Source organism: Monodelphis domestica, chromosome 1 (assembly GCF_027887165.1).
Source record: "Monodelphis domestica isolate mMonDom1 chromosome 1, mMonDom1.pri, whole genome shotgun sequence".
NCBI lineage: Eukaryota > Metazoa > Chordata > Mammalia > Didelphimorphia > Didelphidae > Monodelphis > Monodelphis domestica.
Window position 1 is genome coordinate 399,362,297 of NC_077227.1, and position 17,662 is coordinate 399,379,958.

Consider the following 17,662-nt stretch of genomic DNA (forward strand, 5'->3'; position numbering starts at 1 on the left):
AGTGGGGGCAATGAGGACTCTATGGGACATCAAGGAAGAGATATATAGTATGAAAATAAAATGCATGGTAGAAGTTCAAGAGAAATTTGGTCTGGATTTCTTTAGATTTAGGAGTCATCTGTTTAAAGATGATATTTGAACCTCTGGAAGGCTGATAAGATTTTCAAGAGGATGACAGAAACAGATAAACCTAGCACTAAACCCTAGGGAACACCCTTGCTAAGAAGACCGGGTGTGAAAGATGAGCCAACAAAGAGGACTAAGTAGTCAAAGACTGCTATGAAAGATTAGTGAAAGAGAGCCAAGAGGAGAGCATCTGGAGTGGGGAGAAGCAGTATCAAAAGCTGAAAAGACTACAAGGAGGATGAGAACAAAGAGAAGACCATTAGATTTATCAGTTAAGAAATTGTTGGCAATAGTATTTTTAATCAGGAGATGTGGTTGGAAACCAGTTTGCAAAGGACTGAAAGATGAGGAAGTGGAGATAGGAAGTGTGTTTGGGAATGCAAGGGAAGGACAATATGGGGCAACAGCTTGAGAAATTAATATGATCAAGTATAGGTTTTGTTTTATTTTGTTTTAAACCCTTACCTCCCATCTTATAAACAATACTGTGTATTGGTTCCAAGGCAGAAGAGTAGGAAGGGCTAGGCAATGAGAGTGAAGTGACTTGCCCAGGGTCACACAGCTGGGAAGTGGCTGAGGCCAAATTTGGATCCAGGACCTCATGTGTCCAGACCTGGCTGTCTATCTACTGAGTCACATAGTGTCCACTAGTTTTGTTTTGTTTTGAAGGACTGGGTAAATATGAATATTTGTAGAGAGTGAGTAAAGAGCCAATAAATTAGGAAAGACAGAAGATGAAAGAGAGGGCATAATAAATAGGACAAGTTCCTGGAGGAGAAGGAAAGGATAGAATGGTGGTCAAAGAGAAGGACCACCATAGAAGTAGATATCGTGGGTCAAGATGTAAATGGGTTCAGAGATATGAAGTAGGAGTGAAGATGGAGCTTATGGAAGATTGTTTTTGTTCTTAGTAAAGTAAGAATCTATCTGGCACATCTGTTAAGAGAGGGGGACTATAGAAGGTATTAATACCTGAGTAGAGAAGAGAGGTGGAACAGCCACTAGGGGGACATGGAATATAAAATCAAAGCTGTCGTATGGAAGATGGATTAAACTTATCATCTTTGGCCCCTAAGGGAAGAAGTAGGATTTGAGTTATAAGGAGGCAGATTTCATCACTCTCTTTCAAAAAAAAAAAAAGCTTCCTAATAGTCACAGCATCCTACTTGCTTTACAAGGTAGTGAACCTCCCATTACTAGAAATATTCAAGCAGAGGGTAGATGAGCAGTTGCAGTTAATCTAAAAATTATTCTTATATTATAGAATGTCTAGGTTGCAGACTCAGGTCAAGTGACACATACAAAAGGTCTTTCTCTAGCCCTCTAGTTGCTACAGCCATTCCCTAATCCCCCTTTCTTTGTTTATATCTTATATATGACTTTATAAACCTTTGTTTTTACTTATCTGTACTCATGTTGTTTTTTTCCAGTAGAATATAAGCTATTTTAGAACAGAAAATATTTTTGTTTTTCTCTTTATTGTGCTTGTCACATAGCTTAATAAATACTCTTGAATCAATAAATGAATGAATGAACCTAATAAAAAATTATTCCTACATCTGACAATGAATCAGACTACATATCACCTTTCTATCTCTGAGATTCTATAAGGAACTGAAGCAAAAATGTAGTCCTCAGGCCTTCTAAAAGTAGTCTACCAGAGGGCAGCTGGGTGGCTCAGTAGATTGAGAGTCAGGCCTAGAGACAGGAGGTCCTGGGTTCAAATCTGGCCTCAGACACTTCCCAGTTGTGTGACCCTGGGCAAGTTACTTAACCCCCATTGCCATACCTTACCACTCTTCTGCCCAATATACAGTATTGACTCCAAGACAGAAGGTAAGGGTTTTACAAAAAATAAATAAATAAAAGTAGTCTACCAATACCTAGTAAGTCCTGAGCTCCATGGAAAGTCCATGGGTGAGCTTACCCAAACTAAGTATGAGATATTATCCTGGTCACAAAGTTCATCACCTAGTTGAAGAGATCATACAGACAGATGGTAGATCAATAAATAGAGCATTTGTGAAGTACCTACTAAGGGACTGGGTTCTGTGCCAAGTGCTAGAATGCAAATATAAGCAAGCAAGATAATTCTTGCCCTCGAGGGGCTTACAATTCTAATAGGGGAACTCAACACAGAAGAAAGCTAGAAAGGGACCAATTTAGAAAAAGCCAGGAAGGGCTTTGGAAGCAGCAGTTCACCTAGCAGCCTAGGAGCAGAGTCCAAGACTGAGTTGGAGATTGGGGAGGAAGGCTGAGAATGATGGGCAAAGTTTAGGCAGTCTGGTGAGCAGATGGCCAGTAAGTAAATTGAAATACAGGAAGCAATTCATTAGCAAGACCATCCTCGTCAGCATTCTACACCAAAGAAAATGGGACTGAATTGTTTGGTATGACCAGGAAAAGAGAAAGATGGAAACATATTGCTAATTGTACTAGACAGATGAAAATGCAAGGAGAGTTTAGTGAGGGGAGAGACTAGCCAACACAAAAACCAGCTGACAATGTTTAGCCTGGAGGAGACAGGACTAGGCAAGGAAATGTTTGTTGTCTTCAAATATTTGAAGGGCAGATATAGAGAAACGGGGTTAGGCTTGTTCTTCTTGGTCCTTTAGAATAGAAGGAATAGGAGGAAATTGCTGAGAGATGGCTCTCAGTTTGATGTAAGGAAACACTTCCTGGCAATTTCTCACATGAGGGGTGGCAGTCATAGATTGAGAGCTAGAAGGGACCTTTGGTCATCTAGCCTGATCTTAGGGGGTTCAGGATTCGGCACTGTATCTTGAGATCAATCAAGAAATGATCTTTTTTGTACCCAAGAATTCCTCAGTCTGGACTGATCCTTAGAGAACAGCCTCTGTGTTTGCAAAAAATAAAGCCTGGAGGGACAGTGGGATTTGCTGGCATATACAGTTGGCAAGATGCTCTTGAAATCTGCAGATGAATAGAGCATTTATTTATATAAATATTTCTATGATGCTCATCACAGCAGCAGCTGGGAGCCTTGCATCATTATAAAAGAAAAATTAAAAATAAACAATGACACATTGGGAGGATCAGAAAATTCATTGCTGTGCAATTTCAATGGCACCTGGAAATGCTACCTTTCAAAGTCAGTGTCAGCATTTGTCTGCCAGGGGGCCAGGGCCAAGGCCAACCTCAGCCAGAGAGACCTGAGTGAGCAAATAAGCTAGAACTTGGGCGCTAAGCAAAGTCACACTGCATCTTGGAAGATCAGCCCGTAGTGGAATGGTTTAAAGCAGGCGGAGTCATGGAAGAGAGGAGACTTCCAGAATGGTGTTATTGGTGATCTCCAAATTTTTTACCAAGCCACCAAGCCTCAGTGGTCCCAACCTAATTCTACCTGAGGCATAACAACCTTATTAGAGCAACCTAGTGAATTGGAAGAGTACCAGTCCTGAAGTCAGTAGACCTGGGTTCAAATCCAAGGTCAGGTGCTTCCTTCTATGGCCATGTGAAGAATATCATTTCCCTGAACCTCATGTTCCTCATCTGTAAAATGGCCTACCCCAAATACATTGGGTTACTGTAATCTATTGTTACTGTATCTGGTGAAATGATAGGTATAAACTGCTTGGCAAAACCTAATTGTACTAGGAAAAAAGTGGCCCCTGATTTTTTGGCCCTAAAGAGCCCATTTTTAATCTACTTTTTGAGTGAACCCTGGTCTCGGACAAAGGAAGAAAGGATGAAAATCAAGGAAATCAAGTGGAATAAAGAAGAGGCTCAAGGAAAGGGGTAGCATCAATAATGAGGAAGAATCACAACAAGTAGGTAGGGTCTAGGAGGAAAGATCCATTTTCATACTGGAAAGTTTACAGCCACAACAAGATTGAGGAACTTCTAGCCTGATGGTTTAATCTTGTCTGGCCTGCAGAGTAAATACCAAGAGATGACATTCCTCTTTATAAATATAGTTGCAACAATTCAATTCTACTCTCTTCAACTCCTTTCAACAGGGTGAATATAAGTCATCCATACTTTCTCCTGGGCCATTCTCTTCTGTAGCTTTGTAGAAATTCTCTGTAGAGAGTTTATTGCTTTGTAGGTCTTCCTTTGTTTTTGTTTTCCTTAATCTTTCCAATGGTTCCTCACAGCATCCCATTCAATCAATTAATCAACAGGAATTTTTAAGCTCCAATCAAGTACTAGGGACACAAAGATAAAAATAGGCCAGTATCTGGCTTCAAGGAGCTGACATTCTACCTGGAGAAACAAAAGGGAACCTATACAGGTTCATACTAAATAAATACAGGATGATCATGGTGGTGAGGGCACCAATGCCTTGGGGATGGGGGAGGCAGGGATGTGATAAAGAATGGGCAACAATCATGCGTTCAAAAGCTAGAACAGGGCCCTAGGAGTCATCTGGTTCAAATACTCTACATATTTTATAAAGGAAGAAAGTGAGGCCCAAATGGACAATGGTGCCACTTTAATGGGTGACTCTTTCTGTCAGTGTCTCTGTGTGGGTGGATGCATGTGTTTCTGTCTATCTCTGGAAGTATGCCTGTTTATCTGGCTCAGACTTTAGCTCTCTATTCTTATTTTTCTTCCTTTTTTTCTCTGTCTTCATTTCATAACTGGTCATAAAATAGAACTGAAGGTTATTATTTTTATGTGTGGTATCTATGGAATAGAGGACTGTGTTCTCCTAATTTAAAAAACAGATGAGTGAACCATTTTATAGTTCTCTCTAAAAACAAAAATGTGATGTTGCTTTTTTCCCTTAGTGGGCCCTTGATGAATCATTATTGTAGGTCAATGGTCCTTGATTGTGTGAGTGTGCATGCAGTGCATGACTGAGCACATGTAGTTTCAGATGAGATGATGGGTAGGCTTGTAAATCAATGAGTAATTATTAAGCACCTTCTCTGTGCTAGATCCTGTGCTAAGAACTGAGGATACAAAAAACCAAAAGTAATCCCTGCCTTCAAGGTGCCTGTCTTCTAGATTATAAATCAGAAAGCCTGAGTCCTCCAAGCCTAGCTGTGTGACCTTGTTCAAGTGAGCTCCTTAATTTGTCTGGGCCTGAGGTTCCTCATCTGTCAAGTGGAGATAACACTCACTATTCTCTCCCCCCTAATGGAGCCGTGGTGAGTGAGGCTCAAATGAGATAAGATGTTTTGTGAATTGTAAAGTGCCAAGATGATTTTCCAGTTGGCAAATCCATCACTAAGTCTACTAGAAATATCAACATGTGGTGGTTTCCCAGTGTACTCACCTCCTAACAACGTGTTCATTTGTAACAGCAGATAAGTCTTTTCTGATATATCTGACGACAAAAAAATAAAATAAAATAAACCAGGCGTTCGCAGTAGGGGAGAAAGACATGGAAAAGAGCAAAACCAATCATACACTAATTGTGTTTCCTCCTTGAACCCACACCCCAGAGCACATATTTATGTGGTCCAAATACATGTGAAAAGCAGAGAGTATAGTGAGGATAAACAACTGTGGCCTGTTTCAGTACACACATTCTATGCTGCTTTTCAACAAATTTAGAAAGTAGGGTGACTATTTAAAAAGTATTGGCAAGGTGCCAGTCTCAAATCCTGGATGCCACTTAGAGATGCAGACTGGCTGGAATAAGGGAGGAGTACCCAGACAAAGGCAAGATGGGATGCAGCCCACACTGTGGCCACCTCAAGGTCTATGGTGAGGTCTAGAGGACCACTGTATCCAGGGTGTTTGCTGAGCAGCCTGGGGACACAATGAGCCAGAAGAAAGGACCTTAGAAAGCAGAAAAGACACTGAGTATAACTCATGCTCAGCAGTATCTTTCCTATGCTTTTCCCTGATCATAATAATAGTAATAATGATGATAGACCCTAATGATTTTTTTAATGTCTCATTTCTGCCATGAATGTGATCCTGGGTTCTTGAAAGCACATCTTGATGGGTTCCATCAAGCCAGAAGGGTTTTGAATGCTGATCCTCAAAAGGACCAGGTGTCTGTTTTCTTGTTGCATATCATTTTACTTCACACCCTTTACATTCCAGCCAAACAGACCTGTGCTGTTCCCTGAGCAGAGGTCCCTCTCTCTCCCACCTCCATGCCTTTGCCCAGGAGGCCCCCACACTTGGAATGTTCTTCTTCTTAATCTTCACCTCATGAAACTCCTCCAAGATATGTAGGCTCCTAAGGGAAGCCTTTCCTGGCCCCTTTAGTTATTAGCATTTGCTTCTTGCTCTTCAAATTAAGATGTATAGTCTTATCTATTTCCCTGGAAATAGAATACATGTTCTTGATAGGGGAGACAGTTTCTTCTTTTTTTAAAAAATCTTTATATCCCCAATACCTAACCCAAAGCCTTTTTAAGAGTAGGTAAATTAAATTTAGAGCCAGAAGGGATCTTAGAGATCAACTATTCTAACACTTGACAAATCAGGAAACTTAGGGACAGAAAAAGAAGTAATGCCCCCCAAATCACACAGCTGATAATTAGTAGACTAGAACCAAAACTTGAATGCATCTCCCGATTGGTTTCTAGTGATTGGGTGACTGCAGCCCCCAGGAGGATTTTATTAGCTGGGAATCTTGGGTAGATAAGTCTTATGAAAGGAGTTATTCCTTTGTACTGGCTCATAAAGGCAAGCTGACCAACCTATTCAGGGCTTCATTCACCCTTCCTCTTTTCATAGAACAGACAAAGCACATTCAAGTAGATCTGTATAGCATCTCTCTCTCTCTCTCTCTCTCTCTCTCTCTCTCTCTCTCTCTCTCTCTCTCTCTCTCTCTCTCTCTCTCTCCCTCTGTGTCTCTGTGTGTGTCTCTCTGTCTCTCTCTGTCACTCTACCTCTCTGTCTCTCTGTCTCTGTCTCTCTCTGTCTCTGTCTCTGTCTCTGTCTCTCTGTCTCTCTCCCTCTCTCTCTCTCTCTCTGTCCTCCCACCCCCCCCCACACACACAAACCAGGAATAATAATAATAGCTAACATTTATATGGTGCCTACTATATGCCAGGCACTGTGCAAAACAGGCTTGACAAATATTACCTCATTTGACTCTCACACAGCAACCTTGTAGGGTAGAAGCTATTATTATTTCTGTTTTGCAAATGAGAAAACTGAGGCAAAGGGCATTAAATGACATGCCCAGGGTTACATAGCTAGAAAGCGACTGAGGCCAGATTTGAACTCAGGAAGATGATTCTTCCTGACTCCAGGCTATCCATTGAGCCACCTACTTGCCCAATTCCTACTTCTAAGGAGCTTTTCTTGAATCAGGAGAAATGATATTTATATATGAATATATACAGACTAAATTTAAAAAATCCAAGTCAAACCAATAAATAGAAAATAGATTTGATAAACAAGGCGAAATGATTTGAACTGTTCTGAAGTAGAATGGGCCTCTTCAAAAAGTAGTGAGTTCTGGGACAGCTGGGTGGCTCAGTGGATTGAAAGCAAGGACCAGAGACACAAGGATCTGGGTTCAAATGTGACCTTAGACACTTCCTAGCTGTGTGACCCTGGGCAAGTCCCTTAACCCCCATTGCCTAGCCCTTACTACTCTTTTGCTTTGGAACCAATACACAGTATTGATTGTAAGAGAGAAAGTAAGGATTATTAAATTTAAAAAAAAGAAAAAGAAAAAAGTAGTGAGCTCTCTATTATTATCAGCTTTCAAGTAGAGTTAGATGACCACTAGTCAGAGATGCTGTGAGGGGATTCCCGTATCGGTCCAGACAAAATGCCCTGGCAGCACCCTTCTGGCTCTGAGATCGCATGATTCTGTAATTGACCAGCCCTTCATGCAGAACTGAACAGCTCTCCTACTAATAAAGAAATAGCATGTTTGCCATTCTCAAACAAAAATGAGCACATGTCCTTCCTCAGAAGATAACTGTGCAGTTCAGAAAAACAGCATTAGGATTGAATCCTTTGTGTTGCCCTGGGGCTCAGAAGAGACTGCTCCTAATGGAAACAGGTTTCTCTAACCCTTTTCACCACCTTCAAGAGCAACCCACCCAGAAGGCTGTGCTCCTGGGATGCATCTGAAGAGGCTCCCAGCTCCTCTGTAGGAAATGCATTACATTTTTATAGGAATAGTGTGAATGTGGGGCGGGGGAGGGAAGAAGAATGCTTTTGGAGTCTGAGGAATTGGACTGAATTCCTTTAGACTGGCTAGGTGTCCTTGGACAAGCCATCAACAGATCATCAACACTTTATTAAGCACCTACTATGAGAGATAAGTACTGGGGGATATAAGCAAAAAAGAATTCAATAATCCTTGCTCCTAAGAACTTACATTCAAGGTCACAATCTTGCCAAACCATAATCCTTAATGATAATAAGTATTATTCTACAATCTATATAATTACATAAGATGCAAAGCCATCAAGATGGGAGAAATGATGGAGAACAGTAAAAAGGTCAGTTTGGACTGAATCACACCATGTATGATGGGGAATGATATATATATATATATATATATATATATATATATATATATATATATATATATATAACAAGTCTTGAAAGGTAAGTTGAGGAGCAGCTAGGTAGCACAGTGGACAGAACACCACGCTGGAGTTGGGAAGATCTGGGTTCAACTCTGATCTCAGACACTTCCTAGCTTTGTGACCCTGGGCAAGTCACTTAATTCCAGTTACCTAGCCTTTACTATTCTAGAATGGATACTTGGATACTTAGTGTTGATCCTTAAGAAGGTAAGAGTTAAAAAAAAAAAAGAAAAGTAAGTTGAGGCCAGGTTATGAAAAAGACCACTAGAAGTCATCTAGTCTAATTTCTAATTTTAAAAATAAAGAATCTGAGGCCCAGAGGGGTCAGGTGTCCTGCCAAGGTCACCCAGATAGCGAGGGCAGAACTGGGCTTTAAACTCAAGTCCTCTGACTCCAAATCTAATGTTCTTTCTACCATCACTGGGAAGTGAGTGCCATGGGGTGGGGACCAACCTAGACAGTTTATAAACATCACATATACTAGCTGAGAAGGGTTACAAAATGATGCCTTTCCTCATAAAATGAGATATTTTCAAAGGACTTAGTACAGTGCCTGGCACAAAGTAGGAGCCTAATAAATGCTTATTCCACTCTCTTTCCTTTCCCTTTCCCTTCTTCAGGCTCCTCTCTGCCAGTGGTCACCTTCACTAGCTGCTATTTCATAGTCATAGATTTAAAGCCGTCATCATCTTCAGAATGCATTGAGTCCAATTTCCTCCTTTGACATATGAGTAAACTGAGGCCCAGAGAGGCTAAGCAGCTTGGGTTACACAGCTAGTGTCTGATATGGGATTCAAACCCAGGTCTTCCCAGTTCTGTGTCCCGCACTTTACCAATGACATCACTGCTGCTTCCCTCCAGTGATTCTGTTTATACTTGGCCTTTCCTAGTGGCCCAGTTTCTGGTACTTTCCCCTCTAAGGCTACCCTCTACCTAATCTTTATGTATCTATCTACATGCTCTTTCCCCAATTAGAATGTATTTGGTCAAAGATGAATTCTTTTTTTTTTATTCTTTATATCCCCAGCACCTAGCACAGTGCTAGGCGCATACTTGGGTATATATTACCTTACCTTCCATCTTAGAATCAATATTGGGCATTGGTTCTAAGGCAGAAGAGCTGTAAGGGCTAGGCAATGGGGGTTAAAATGACATGCCCAGGGTCACACAGCTAGAAAATGTCAGAGGTAACATTTGAACCCAGGACCTCCCAACTCCAGGTCTGGCTCTCAATTCATTGAGCCATCTATCTGTCCCCACATACTTGTTCCTTAATAAAGGCTGGCTGGTAGACTGCGTGCTTGATAAGCCAGTGCCATAGAAAGCATGTTTCAAACTCAGGAGCAGAAAGACCTCCCAACTCAAACCACCCTTTGGAGATGACCTGAAAAACAGAGCAGGGATGGCAGAGGAGTATCCAAAAATGGAGGAGGTTTGTTTGAAGCATATCGAAATCCATTTGCTGGAGAAATTAGCCTGGAAATCTCATTAAAAGAGAGTTAAATGATTTTTTAGTTCCATGCAGTTTGAAAATTCAGTGGGGCAGGAGGGGAAGAAGTACCATATTCGTGTTCTTATGCCTCTCGTCTGATGCGCAGCCAGCATTCACAGGGTTGAATTCAATGCAAATGATAAAAATGTTAATTAAAAAAAAGGAAGAAGAAGCTGCTCTGATTAATCCAAATTCCAGGCGAAGGCTTCGGCCAGCTCTGGTCTTATCTGCACTGGCTCCCTCAGCCCCTCATTATTGTCAGAGCCGAGATGGAGAAAAGCCGGTGGCAAAGAGAAATAAAGTTTAAATTGTCATTACTTCCCAACTCAGCAGATGTGCTGCTCCTCTGGCCACAGAGGCCCTGTGGACCCCCTCGTCTGCTTCCCAACATGCTTGCTTGCTACCCAATTAACCTCCCTCAGAGAGGAGGGTGGTGAAGCTATAGATTTAACTCTTAGAGATCTTTAGCTCTAAGTCTTTGAAGCCCTTGAAACAGAAGGAAAACATCCTCTTAGGGGGGAAGTTTTAAAATAATATGCTGTCCCGAGGATGGGACTGACCCGGCAGCAGGTCATGAACTTAGTGGGGGCTTCCTCGGATCCACCCATCTGTAGCCACCATACAGAGCCTAGAGAAGCTGAACCCCATGACCCTGGTCTCATTAATATCATGCTCTTGCTAGTAAGCTGAGGTGTCTGAGTCTACAATGGGGATGCCCCAGGAATAAGAAGGATCTGGTTCATTAACCTCTTTCTTTTTTTCTCTCTATCTTTTGCGTATATGCTAGCTCTGCATGCAATATTGGCCAGAGAAGACGTCCTGTTGTTATGGGCCCATCCAGGTGGAGTTTGTATCAGCTGACATTGACGAGGACATCATCAACAGGATATTCAGAATCTGCAATATGGCAAGAGTAAGCCCAGAGTCTCCCATTTCTTTCTCTGCTTGCCCAATTTTCTTCATCCAGATGATTACCCAGATGTTTGTGGAAAGCAAGTGAGACAGAGGCTACCAAGATAGGTATATGGGGGAGGAGAGGAGGTATGGTCAGGTGAATCGTAATGAACTGAGCTCCCCATCCAGTCTTCTTGACGAAATTAGAAGACATAATGGTAGACTCTTTTTATCCTGTAACATCATCAAGGAAACTGGGTGACTCAATTGATCAGAGGCTCCCTATTGTTTAAACTCTACCTCTACACAAACAAGAGGCTAGGGGGCAATGATTGTGTGAAAATACCAGTAACTAGGACCTCTAGGCGGGACACTAGTTTGACTGACCTAATGTTCCCCACTGCATCTCAAAAGTAGGGCATATATGGATGAAGCTGTCTGTGGTCTTAAAGGGCAGGGATAGTTTTGTTTCTACTCTATACTTACTTGAACTCCACTGGGTCCCCAAACCTCCAAAGCCTGATCTGGTCTCAGACAGACTACTTGCCATCCAAGTAATGAGGATGGTTGACCTGAGCTCTTTTCCCCCCACTTTCTTACTCAGGATGGGTGGGTATCCAAGGAAATATGACAGCAAAAAGAGCATTGGATTTGGAGTCCAATTTCAAATCTAGGATTTACTTAGCTATGGGACTCTGGACCAACCACTTCTCCTCCCCTATACCAACATCTACATCTATAAAACGAGGGCATAAAATCCAGTGATCTTCAAGGTTCTCTCAACCTATAAAATTCCGTGATTCTATCCCCCAACTACTTCAATGATAATGTGACTCCAGTCACTAGCTTTAGACCTGAGCTTCTCCTGGAGTATTCCCAGTACCAGCACTACTAGAATGAGCTTTATAAAAGCTACATAAATGGTGCTTTCACTTCCTTGGATCCTGTAAAAGATGACCTCTCCAAATCACCAGAGTATAACGGAATCATCTGACTCCATTTTCAGCCACAAGACGGGTATCGTATCGTCCAGCACTTGCAATACATTGGCTGGCCTGCCTACCGGGACACTCCTCCGTCCAAACGGTCCCTTCTAAAGGTTGTCCGGCGACTGGAGAAGTGGCAGGAACAGTACGATGGGAGGGATGGACGAACTGTTGTCCACTGCTTGTAAGTGTAATGAAATCATGACTGGCACATTGAGGCAGAGTGTGTTAGGTTAGATAATGGACTGGAGCGTGGGGAAGTGTAGAAACACACAAGGTATATTCTCAGTCTGATGAAATTCACCCCCATGATGGTTCCTGCTGTCTGTCTAAGGAATCTAATAGCAATCCAAATGAGACTGTGTAGTAGCATCAGAGAATCACTGAATTGAAGTCTGAAGACTTGATTTCTAGTTCTAGATCTTCTTTCAATTCACTCTGTGATCTGGAGAAAGTCATATCCCCTCACTGAGCTTCAGATTCCTCATTTGCTAAGTGGGAAAAAAATTGCACCACCTAACTCACAAGACATCTAACTAGAGTCCCCTATGAACCTATAAAAGCACTTTCCCAATATTAAAGTGCTATAGAAATGGAAGCCATTATTATAGACTTTCTTCATTTCTATGATGGATACACGATGTCTTTGATGGGGATAGTTATCTGCTGCTATAGGGCAGGTAGTTGGCTCCTTGGATGGAGAGGTGAGCCTGGCATTAGGAAGACCTGAGTTCAAATGTGGCTTAGGAGCTTTCTAGCTATGTGACCCTGGGCAAGTTGCTTAATCTCCATTTGCCTTGATTCCCTGAAGAAGGAAATGACAAACCACTTCAATTATCTTTGCCAAGAAAACCCCAAGAGTCAGACACAACTGAATGTCTGAACGAGGAATAGATCATAATCCTTTTCATCCGATGTAATTCTCAATCATGCCTTTCTTCAGTCTCTCCAAAAGGATCTACCTAATACCTTGGAGGTCTTCTGGCCTTGCACTATTTCATGAACACTGGGGCAGTTCCCAGGCTTTCCCATCCATTTCTTTTGCTATGTGGCTGACAGCCTCCTTTTCTAATTATACATGTCCTTGGAAATGGCTTCTATTGTACATATCAGGGATAGAGATTTACTCTACATTTAGAATGATGATTTAGGTGATTCACTCTACATATAGATGATGATGGTAATATAATGTAGAAGGTCTTAGGGCAAGGGAAGGGGGATACAAAGCTAAGTAAGACATTAGGCCTATAGCCTCATCAAGCTTACTGTCTATTAAGGAGATAAGATATCATTACAGATGACAATAATACATAATAGGTAACAAAGACTTCAGATGGTTTATAGGAGAGAATCCTCTGAATTAGGAGCTCATGAAAGCCCTTATTTGGGTCTTCTTCTAGTTGTCATTTCTAGAAGTTAAATCTCTTTGTTCTCTGTACCTAGAAATGGTGGGGGACGAAGTGGAACCTTCTGTGCTATCTGCAGTGTGTGTGAAATGATCCAACAGCAAAATATCATTGATGTGTTCCACATAGTGAAAACATTGCGGAACAACAAATCCAACATGGTGGAAACGCTGGTAAGTTTCTAGAGACTAGCAGGAGGGATGTTGGCTTGAATTGATTCTATTTAATTCAATCCAACAAACATTTATTGAACACTTATGTATTAGGAATTATGCTAGATACCCAGTACTTACATTCTACTAACAGGCTTTGTAAAAAATAAACATGAATCAGAGTTGGGGACCAAAAGTCTGGGTTTCCTTTCTACTCCTTCTACAAATATCAGGCCCTTGGCCTCTGTAAAAATTCTTCTGCCAATACAGTCCTCTCCAATATGGTCACTCTCACAGTTAGAGAAAAGTCAGTCTGAAGCATCTAGAAAGAAATTAAATTTCATTTATAAGTGTTTCAACTACTTGAACTAGAGTTAAAAAAGAAGACTTTTTGCTAACGTATTGGACCATAACCTAGATATTATTGAATAGGTAAGATGATTGTACTAAAGTGTCAAAGGGTCAAGGAATGATTTGTAATTAGCATACTGCAATAATCCATAGGTACATCTTTCATCCTTGGAGTTATTCCCTCCAGTGAAATTGGTCATAAGTGCCCTTTGCCTTAGTAGGTAATTTCAGGAGTTGTTATGATCAAAAATGAAGTCATCTGCAGTCAAATAATGATAAGCCTCACTGAACTTGGCCAGACTGACCACAGTGTAACAAACAGTTGTTAGCCTGTACTTGAAGCCTTTCCAGCTTCAGAGGACTGGCTTATTCTTATACTCTCCACTAGCTTAGCCTTGAAGAACCCAGTTTTCCCTCTAGAGTATGGGAAATCTGGAGGCAAGGGAAGAAGACAACTTTGGGAGTTCAAATTAGCATATTGATTATTTTGAGGTAAATGAGTACTTTGGATATACTTGAAAACCGCTTATTCTCTTAAGTAGTTTTAAGAGAACTCCCTCTATAATCTTTTTTAATTAATTTGATCATTCATTCATTCATTCATTCAACACTTACTTAATACCTACTGTGTACTAGATAATATAAGAGATACAAAGATGATTAAGTCTTCTCTGCCTTCCAGAAGATCACAGTCAAGTACACTATTCTTTTGCTTAGCACACCTCTCTGTCAGAGACAGTGCTCATGGAAATTTTGGTTCAGTTACTGCTGAAATCCTTTCCAATTTCAAATTTGTGAAGTCTGACTGAATGAAATTTAATTCCTATTTATTCCTGGTGCCTCAATGCTCCATTTGTCCACCTAATAGGATAGGTTCACTGTAGGACTTAGCTCATTTTGATCATTCACTCTAAAATGGTCAGCATGAAAGGCACTATTGAAATGTAAAGTGCTCTCTTCACTTCTATTACATTCCCAGAATTGCCCCCTATTTGTGGGATACAAGGAATATTTGGCTAATTTCAAAATTAGTTTCTGTTTTGGGACACACATAGACCAGAAAAGATAGGCAGAGATTACACAGCGTAACACTGGACTGGGAAACAGGGGAAATGCAGTTGTGAATTAAAAATTTGTCATGCATGGCTTAAACACTAAGGAACCAAGGGCAGCTAGGTGACTCAGTGATTTGAGAGCCAGGCCCAGAGAGGGGAGGTTATGGGTTCAGATCTGACCTCAGACACTTCCTAGCTGGGTGATCCTGGTCAAGTCACTTAACCCCCTATTGCCTAACCCTTCCCACACTTCTTCCTTGGAACTCATAAATAATTTTGATGCTAAAACAGAAGGTAAGGGTTATTTTTTTTTAAAGCTAAGGAACTTGCATAGAGATATTGAGAGGTAATTCTACTGTAAGTTTATTACTGAAATTTCAAAGAAAACCCCGTTAACACTTACTCAATCTCTTTTTGTCCCTTTCTTAGGATCAATATAAGTTTGTATACGAAGTCGCACTGGAATATTTAAGTTCATTTTAGCCTAATGGAACAGGGAACCCTCTGGTTTCTCAAAAGACCCCTTTTCTCTGAAAGGCAGTAACCAGGGAATAAAGAGTGAGAGACTGGACAGATCCTGACACAACAGAGAAGACTTGGGGAACCCGCTTTTCTCTGTAGCACTTACTACTTCGTCAATGGTCTCTTGTTTATCACAAGAAGCTTAGAGGCCAAACAGGAGAGTCTACTTTCTAATGGCCCCACATCTGCAGCACCATGTTGGATCTTCCTCACCTGCAACTGGAGCAATTGGAATTTCTGACCCCAAAGCTTGCGCTTCTTTTGTTCTTTTCAAGTTTGTGAATCTCATGCTACTGTCCTTTGGAAAAGCCAAACCCAATGGGAGAGGAGATATGAAAGGAGGGAGGCATGTGTGTCCTCTACAACACCCCTTTCCCATGGGGTTGTTTATTAAGAGCACAGATCCCTTATCACGTGTGAGGAAAAGAGTCAGGTCCCTCAAAGTCATTGCTCTGCTGTCTTTTCCTTCTGGATCCCTGGGTACCCTCAAGTCCAATGACCTAGACTGGCCCACCTGGGCCAAGCCTCCATGTGCCATTGCTGCCGCAGTGCCAGACTTCAGTGCACCCTCAGCGCGTCTCACACACACACACACACACACACACACACACACACACACACACACACATACACACATACACAACCTGCATGTGGCCCTGTTCCATTGCCATCCCCCAAGCTTTGACCTCAGCTTTCTGTCTTGTTAACAGAACCAGGGCCAAACGCAGAATACTGTTAATATTATTTTCTGGGCTTTTGTGGTCAACTGGGGGATGCTCAAAAGCTTGTCAGTCCTTTTGTGTGTGTCCTAGATTGTGCCTGCCTCTTGTGTCGCCAATCAGGCATCTTGACCCCTGAAACTAAAGGGGATTCCTAAGTGGTGGCCTACTGAGTTTCTATGATGATGCCACTCCTGTGAAGGGGACAGCAAGTTTGAGTTCCTCAGCAGTTTTGCAGAGTATTTTTCAGCAGTGTACCTGAAAAGAGAACATTTTTTCAATGTAAAAAAAAAGTTCATTTTAGCCTAGTGGTATGTATTAGTTTCTCATCCCATAAAAATGGAAATGTTTGCAAGCATATGACTAGAAGTTGTGTTAGCTGACAATGGGGAATTTGAAAGGTTGGGTAATGAATCCAAAGGAGACTAGATTCAAAATGGGACCAGGAGCTAGCTTTGGTGAGTTACTTTGGCTCAAATTGTGGTTGTGCTTTGTTTCTTTTAAATCAAATACTTTTCTAAATAGCTACTACAAAGAGGAGGAAAGCCAGAGAAGCCCAGGCCTATAGCCTGCTGCCATCTTGGTAAAGGCAATATGTGGTTATCATTGGTCCATTTGCTTTCTGGCCTGGTAGGGGGGTAGAAGGGATCAATTCTGTGCCCCAAGCACAGGGTAGGCATCTTGAAGATATTTTCCTCAACTTTTATTTTCTAAGTCTCCACAGATCTGATAAGAATGTCAAGATTCATTGTTTCCCCCAAACAAAAAGAATATAAATAATCCCATAGGCCTATAATTTGGATATCTTGTAAATGAAAAGGCATTTCCCTTTTCCTTCCTGGTACCGCTCCCCTGGCTGATTCTCAATTTCACACTTTTCTAGTTCAGTGCCCTCCTGGCTCCTGGAGAAGTAGTGTGCTATTTGTGTAATAATTCCTACACCTTCCCAATTCTCTAGCTAGGGAGAGATTTCCTGGTCAGAGCTTCAAGCACCTTCCTTGGTATGTCTGTCTGATAAAGCACAATAATAAGGTGGTAACAGGGGTACTGGGATGCCCTTGTTTCTCAGGGTGCCAGTTTGACCATGCTTCCCTTCTTGGCTTATCTCCCGCCCCCCAAAGGCCTCCACATTCCCACTCCTGCCTCCTGAAATTTAGACTTTCTTTCCTAGGGTTACAAGACTTGTGCTCTGGAAGGGGGATAAGGCTTACAATTAATCAATAAACATTGATTAAGCACTTACTATATGCCAGGCACTGTAATGGGCATTGTGAATATGGAGAAGAAAAATGACTAGGCCCCACCCTCAAGACACATGCCTTTGGAAGAGGATATATTGACTGTAATTCAAAATAAGATGTAAATGAATGACATTTGACCTTTTGGGGGAGGCTGGCTGGAGGTAGGAGCACTAGAACTCCCCAAACTCATTATTGAGCAGGACTGATCCTGGCTGCTCTTGCAAAGGAAACC

General features: G+C 41.6%; 1 protein-coding gene across 14 annotated transcripts in view; it reads left to right on the forward strand.

Moving 5' to 3' along the window:
* Positions 1-17,432, forward strand: part of PTPRT (protein tyrosine phosphatase receptor type T) — a 1,347,533-nt gene extending 1,330,101 nt beyond the window's left edge. For all 14 annotated transcript variants that reach the window (XM_007474314.3, XM_007474316.3, XM_007474317.3 and 11 more), the window contains 4 exons: positions 10,892-11,017; positions 12,005-12,168; positions 13,428-13,563; positions 15,378-17,432. In XM_007474314.3, coding sequence (XP_007474376.2) covers positions 10,892-11,017; positions 12,005-12,168; positions 13,428-13,563; positions 15,378-15,431 — 480 coding nt within the window. In that variant the 3' untranslated portion in view covers positions 15,432-17,432. The remainder of the gene's footprint in view (positions 1-10,891; positions 11,018-12,004; positions 12,169-13,427; positions 13,564-15,377) is intronic.
* Positions 17,433-17,662: the final 230 nt, after the last annotated feature.